This window comes from Mastomys coucha, chromosome X (genome assembly GCF_008632895.1).
Source record: "Mastomys coucha isolate ucsf_1 chromosome X, UCSF_Mcou_1, whole genome shotgun sequence".
Taxonomy (NCBI): Eukaryota; Metazoa; Chordata; class Mammalia; order Rodentia; family Muridae; genus Mastomys; species Mastomys coucha.
Genome location: NC_045030.1, coordinates 4292395 through 4300264, shown reverse-complemented (window position 1 = coordinate 4300264; position 7870 = coordinate 4292395). Strand labels below are relative to the sequence as shown.

At 34.9% G+C, this 7870-nt stretch overlaps 1 protein-coding gene across 1 annotated transcript in view; it reads right to left on the bottom strand.

The window, feature by feature from the left end:
* Window positions 1-7870, bottom strand: part of Sytl5 (synaptotagmin like 5) — a 187995-nt gene that overhangs the window by 27566 nt on the left and 152559 nt on the right. The window contains exon 10 of the mRNA XM_031372005.1: window positions 5346-5488. Within this exon, the coding sequence (XP_031227865.1) occupies window positions 5346-5488 (143 nt within the window). The remainder of the gene's footprint in view (window positions 1-5345; window positions 5489-7870) is intronic.

The following is a 7870-nucleotide window of genomic DNA, read 5'->3' as shown; positions in this document are numbered from 1 at the left end:
TCCCTTGCTTACCACCCCACCCCCTCCTGCTTGCTGGCCTTGGCATTCCCCTATACTTTTACATGAAAAAGAAAGACATTTATTTCACAGACACTCAGAAAATCAAGGAAAAGCAGAGAAATCAACTCTCAGGTTTAGGCTTTTGTCCATCTTAATTACCAAATCAAAGGAGTAAGACAGGGTCAGGGCATTGTGGGTAGTCTTTTTCCTCATAATGTCTGCTTGATGTAAAGAACATAAAATTTGGAATGGCACAGACATGGGTTTAATTCCTATCTCCCTGGTCTCTAAGGTATCCAATTTGGACAATACACTTAGGTATTTTTAAATAAAACTCGCCCTCCCCTGCACACTTTCCTTCACACAAACCCTCCCCATCTCTCTAGTCTCTCTGTACCACCACCTCTTTGTTATCAGTTCTTCCTTATGTGAATAATTGCTGAATATTTTATCATGAAAATTCATGAATTATTTTAACTTACTTTTTTGATGCTTAACATAACTTCTATAAGATTAGTGATCTTCACGGTTATGCTTTTTTAAAAACAGAATTTAAAGACTTTTTTAATGTCTAGATGTATCTTTTTTTTTTTGCTTCTTTGATCTTAGCTCCATTAGTACAGCTTTACCAATTTATATAATGACATTTGTTTCTAAAATGTTTTGCAACCATTTCAAGATTTCTTTTTTTCATAACTATATTTGACCTTAAACTGTTTTCATTGTAGGCTTTATTTGGTAAGTCTTAGAGGCCATGTTATGTTTAAATAGGATTTTTTTTAAAGTTCTAGGTTTTCAAATAGTTTTCTTTCAATACTTTCAAAATATTACTATTTTCATCTTGAGCTCAGTATTATGATAGAAAACTCCCATTAATTTGATTCTTATTTATTTTAAAATAAAATTTATTTATATTCATTTTAAAGAAATTTCTCTTATATTTGATATTCTTTGACTTCAATGTTGCTAGGTGTGAATTATTATTTATTTCTCATCTTGGATACTTTCAAACTAGATATTTCTTTAAAGTGTGGCAAAAACATCCTTACTGTTGTATCAACTAGTGTTTTTTTTTATGCTTCCTATTTTGACTTGCAATTGTGTAGCAGTTACAACACAACCTTCTAGTCTTCATGATTCTTTACTTTCTTGTGAAAATAGATTATTAAAAATTTCAAGCATCCATATGACATGGAATGTGTTCAGAAATGTGTCCATGCATACAAGAAAATAGAAAGGTTAATATAATGAACTCACAATATTAATCATTCAGCCTTAGAGTCTCTTACACACAAGAGTAACTATTTTTGTTCTGGATTCATGGCATGTTAATGTGAATTTCAGATTTCTCATGTCCATTTTCATAAAATATCTTAGTTGAGTTTTGATTGGTATTGAATCCAAAGATTAACCTGGAAGGAGTTTTTACCTTAAAAACATGAAATTTCCTAAACTATAAACAAAGTACCTCTCCATTTATTCAGGCTTCTAATTTAGCTCAATATTTTTTTAAGTCACAAAGTATACCTTGTATATTCAAAAATATACTCATTTCCTACCTTTTTTTCAAGTATGAAAATCATCCTATTATTAGGATTATATTCACAACTTGATTTTCCAGCTGTTTACTAATAGTATGTACCATATAATTGGATTTTATAAATAATCCTATATCTTAAGACCTTGATGAATTGACTGTAGTCATCATATTTTTGTATCATTTATAATTTTCTACATATCAGATCTCATCATCTGAAAATAAATAAACTGCTAATTCTACCTTAAACCCATCCAAATGGCTGAGATCAAAAACTCAAATGACAACACATGCTGGCAAGGATGTGGAACAAGGGAAACACTCCTCCATTGCTGGTAGGAGTGCAAACTTGTCTAACCACTCTGGAAATCAATCTGGTAGTTTCTCAGAAAATTGGAAATAGTTCTACCTGAAGACCCAGCTATACTGACTGCTATTGGGCATATTCCCAAAAGATGCCCTACCATACAATAAGGATACATGCTCCACTATGTTCACGGAAGCTTTATTTGTAATAGCCAGGAACAAGAAACAACCCAGATGTCCCTCAATCAAATAGATACAGAGAATGTGGTACATCTACACAATGGAATACTATTCAGCTAGTAAAACAAGGATATTTTGAATTTTGCAGGCAAATTGATGGAACTAGAAAATATCATCCCGAGTGAAATAACCCAGATCCCAAAGTACATGCACGGTATGTACTTATTGATAACTGGATATTAGCCATAAAGTACAGGATATCCATGATATCCCATAGACCCAAAGAAGCTAAACAACAAGGAAGGCCCATGTGAGGACACTTGAATCTCACTTAGAAGGGGGAATAAAATAGTCATAGTAGGCAGAGAGACGACGGGACCTGAGTGGGAGAAGAGATGGGAAGGGAAATTGGGGTTCAAGATCAGGCGTGGGGAGAAACAAGAGAATGAATAGAAATCTGTAGCTGCCAGGGGTCAGGGCAGGTGGGAAGGGGTATGGCAGAATCTAGTGTCAGAGACCTGGGATCTGGAAGGCTCCCTGTAGTCAATGCAGGTAACCTTAGCCAAGATGTATAGCAGTGGGGACGTGGAACCTGAAGAGGCCACCACCTGTAGTCAGGTAGGACTCCCAGTAGAGGGAGGGATAAGGACACCAACCTACCCACAAAACTTTTGATCTAAAATCTGTCCTGTTTAAAAGAAATGTAGAGACAAAAATGGAGCAGAGACTAAGGGAATGGCCAGCCAATAACTGGCCCAACTTGAGACCCATCCCATGGATAAGCACCAATCCCTGACACTATTAATGGTACTCTTGTGCTTGCAGACAGGAGTCTAGCATAGCTGTTATCTGAAAGGCTCCACCCAGCAGCTGACTGAAAGAGATGCAAATACCCACAGCCAAACAGTGGAATGAATTCAGGAACCCCTATGGAAGAATAGGAGGAAGGATTGAAGGCCCTGAAGGAGATAAGATCTCCACAGGAAGACCAACAGAGTCACCTAACCGGGACCCATGGGGGCTCTCAGAGCCACCAACCAAAGAGTACACACAGGCTGGACTGAGGCCCCTGGCACCTATGTAGCAGATGTGCAGCTCAGTCTCCACCTGGGTCCCCCAACAACTGACACAACAGGGCTGCTTCATCTGGCCTCAGTGGGAGAGTATGAGCCTAACACTACAGACTTCATGCTCCAGGGTGGGGACTACCCAGGGAGATCTAACCCTCTCAGAGGAGGAGGGGTGTCCGGGGGGGGGGTGGACTCTGTGAAGAGGATACTGGAGGGCAGGACAGCATTTAGGATGTAAGAAAAAAGTAATTAATTAATTACTTAAAAAATCACGACCTTGAAAGACAATCTGCAATTTCATTTTCAGGGTTATTTCCTTTGTAATACCCATTGTTCTGTTTTGGTTATTTCTCTGGCAACTTGACACACTAGGATTATCTAGGTAAAGAGAATCAGAAGAGAGAATGCCCCTATTAGATTGGCCTGTGGGGCATTTCCTTGATAAATATTGATGTGGAAGGGCCAAATTCACTGTAGGCAGTGCTACTCTTGGGCCTGATATGTATAAGAGAGCAGGCTGGAGAAAGCCATTGGGTAACAATCCAGTAAGTAGATTCTATTGTCAATTCTAGTAGAATTTATTACTAAATTATCCAGGGGTTTCTGTGTACACAAGTATTATTTCATATTTAGTACAAAATTTAATACTTATAAAAACATTTCTATTTTATCTTACACACCTTTCAAACCTCAAGAACATTAACTAATAATGATAGTGAGAATCCATGTTGTCTACTAAGTTGTAATTGAAATGGATTAATAATATCAACATTTAAAATGGCATATACTCCTGAGTTTGACATATACAACTCCACACTTTTCTGTAGTCTAAAGTTCCTTCTAAATGATGTCTAATGACAGTGCCCAAAGTTGAATATTTTTTCTTTTACAGTTCCAATAGTGATTCTTTTTTTAAAAAAAGACTTATTTATTATATGAATGTACACTGTAGTTGTCTTCAGACACACCAGAGGGCATCAGATCTCATTATGGGTGGTTGTGAGCTACCATGTGTTTGCTGGGATTTGAACTCAGGACCTTCATCAGAGCAGTCAGTGCTCTTAACCACTGAGCCATCTCTCCAGCCCCCAATAGTGATTCTTTGTTCTGTAGTCTTAACATTTTAACTATGATAATGTATGGTGTGTAGATTATTTTCTGATCAAATATATTTAATGTTCCAATTTTTCTATTTTTCTTATGCTTGATGTACATATTTTCTAAAAAATGTCAGCAATTTTCTGGTATAATTTCAGTGAAAAAATATTTTACTTTTGCTTTGCATTTCTACTCCTTCCACTTAATGAATTTGTAGATTTGGCCTTTAATCACTTTACAGACTCCCTGAAAGCTATAGTAATGTTAAGTTATTTTCCATATTGGTACCTAAATATAATTCATCAATAATTTTTAAAAAATAGCATATACTGAGATTTTTAATATTTAATATTTGAAATCATATTTAAATGGCTTTCATCAGTTTTAAAGTAGAATTTTATAAGGTGTGACTAAAATTTTATCAAAAGGTTTTGGCTTTTTTAAACACTTTTTAAAAAAAATTTTAATATATTATTGTAATATAATATTACTTTATTTCACATATATATATTTATTTTTATTTATTCATCTTTTGAGGCAGGAGTTTTCTGTATCACAGCTCTAGAACTCACTTAGTAGACCAGGCTGGCCTCAAACTTAGAAATTTGCCTGGCTCTGACTCTTAAGTGCTAAGATTAAAGGCATGTGCCATAAGCACCAACTTGGCTGAGGTTACCAGCATATGTATATGTATTATACAATTATTAATTTTGTATATTCTATATTATATATTTAGATTATAGATTATGGATTATTAGATTAGATTATAGGTTATAGATTATTGTTTATATAGCATATAGTAATCATATATCATATACCACATATCATATATCATATATATTATTTTAATTTTTATTTGTTTTATTTAATTCATTCATTTAATGCATTTTAACATATTGCCAAGTCACTTTATATTATAATATATTTTAAATTATATGTATATATTCATAAAGCAATTTTACTTGCAGTATTGTTTTTAGTTTTGTACATATACTGTTTTAGCTTCTCTTATAGTTGACAGTGAAAACTGCCAGGAAGGCACATTGTGTGTCTTTATTTTATTCTAAATTTATCACGTAAATGTATAAGTGCCTGAAGCAAGATCTTGCTCTCCTTTCCATGTGTTATTGAACTTTCTTCTACATCCAACTTACCAAGTCTTTGTCTAAAGCGCCTGGGACAGATCTGCTTCTTATGCTTGAAGTGTCCTCTAAGTCTTCCGCAAATGACTCATTCAAATCTAACTCAGATCGACTCCGCTCTGAAGGGAGAAATATGAAATGTAGATGTGAATCAGCTTATTTCATCATCCTTCTGCATTTCTGTTGCAAATGTTTCCATATTTCAGTTTTACATGCAGGCAGATACACACACAGAGAGAATACAATGTCATGGAAACCACATCCAGGCTCATAAACTTCATGCTGTTTTACATTAATATACTTAAATTTTTATAATGTTTTGAAAATTGCCTTGGTATGAAGACGAATACATTTCTGTTCATTTGGCCTTTGATCACAGGAGGTTAAGTGCTCTGTTATAAAATCCATGGGTAGCTTTAAACTGTTTAAAGATTCTGATTTATCTCTTCCTAAATAATAAAATTGTACATAGATTGGGTCTTTAAGCTTCATGAGAAAAATCATCACTTTTGAAGAGAATTCACTGTGTTTGCATATTTGACATAAAATGAAGTCAACTAATCATAAATATCTACTCTTAAATGATATGACTTCCTTTCACGCCAAAGAGAATGAATATAGAAAGAGGTTCTGATTTCATTAGTCACTTGAACTTTCCTTTGCCAATATCTTGATATTAGTCTTTAAATTATCAGTTAATAAATGACGTGCTTCTCAACAAAGCTATAGACAGCTTACCAAGTCAGGGCAATTTACTTGCACAGAATATTTCTGTTCTAAAGTCCTGCTGAGACAAATATTGTTGCTTATAGAGGAGAGAGACTAGAAAGAGCAATCAAATACTTAAGTTTGAAATGGCAAACACAGTGATGAAGTGCTTAGCATGGTGCCTGACAGAGTACACACTGAATGATCAGTTCTGGAAGATATGCAGTAGATGTTGACCTTATGATGTTAGTTTCTAGGTTACACTAATATATTTTCATTGAACAGGTGAGTTTCTTTACTTTTTCTTTTAAAATTATATCTATATTTAGGGTATGTTTGCAATCATGTGTGCCATGACATAAGAGTGGAAATCACAGGACAGCATTTGGGAGTTGGTTCTTTCCTTTCGCCATATGAGCCCCAGGGAACTGAACACACAGGTTCACACTACATCATCTTGCTGGGCTACTTTCTTGTTTTTGAGAACATGCATTTTAGAGGGCGGTGGTTCCCAGTGCCATACAACTACGTGGATACACTCACAAACATGTAAAAACATGCACACACAAACCATGTGGGAGCCTGCTGCCTAGGAGCAGCTTCTTTGAAATTCAAGTTGTAAGCTAGAATCTAGCCTTGGGCTACGTGAAGATGTTGCCATTGAGCAACACATAATGGTTTAATAATGGTTTAATATTGAAGGTTTAATTATGAATTTAGCTCAGTGTATGGCACATAAACATTACAATAATGATGTATTTCTCTGAATTATTTTCTTATAGGTAATAAACTATTATATAAATACTATTCATATGAGTAAAATCTTCTCACTAATATCTTTAATATGTGTGCTGCTAGTTTTTTTCTTTAAGGTATCATAGAATTCCTTTTATTGAGATAATATTGTACTTAGTTATTCTTGTAATAATGTATTTAATAATACATATATTGAAACTAGAGTATAATTACATAATTTTCTCCTTCCCTCTCCTCCCCCCAAACCCTCCCATGTATACCCCACCCACTCCCTTTCTGCTGTTACTGTCAATTGAGAAAATGCTTCCATCAAATTGGCCTGTCAGTAAGTCTGTGAGATCGTTTTTCAATCAATATTAATGTGGAAGAAAGCAGATCATTGTGGACAGTACCTCCCTTGAGCAAGTGGTGCTGGGGTATATTAATACAGATTGAGCACACCATGAAGAGCAAGTCAGTAAGCCACACTTCTCTATGGTCTGTGCTTTAGTTCCAGTTTCCTCTTCATGATAGACTATGAGCTATATAAGGAAATAAACCTTTTCTTCTCCAAACTGCTTTTGGTCATGGAGTTTATTCCAGCAATAAAAAGCACACTAGGCCAAGCTACTTACAAGTAGTTCTAGTTTAAAGATGAAAAAATATGTCTGGATATAGGGAATATCCAAACATTTTATAGACTGAATCATCATTCCCTTGATCCATGAGAGTTATTACCTGTCAAATCAAATGTACCCTAGAACTATTTGTAATTTCTGTATTTTTATACTGATAATCTGGTATACCTTTGAACCTTCATAATGACTTATGACAAACCTATATACTCAATAAGTAAATTTTTCATAAATGGAGTGGTCCAAGGCATTACTTGGGACCACCTTTAGAAAATGCTTTTGCATTGGCCTATTATTATGATGGATGATTTTCTCATCCACTTTTATATGGTAATATAAAACAAGAAATTCGGACTGGAGAGATGGCTCAGTGGTTAAGAGCACTGACTGCTCTTGTAGAGGTCCTGAGTTCAAATCCCAGCAACCACATGGTGGCTCACAACCATCTGTAATGAGATC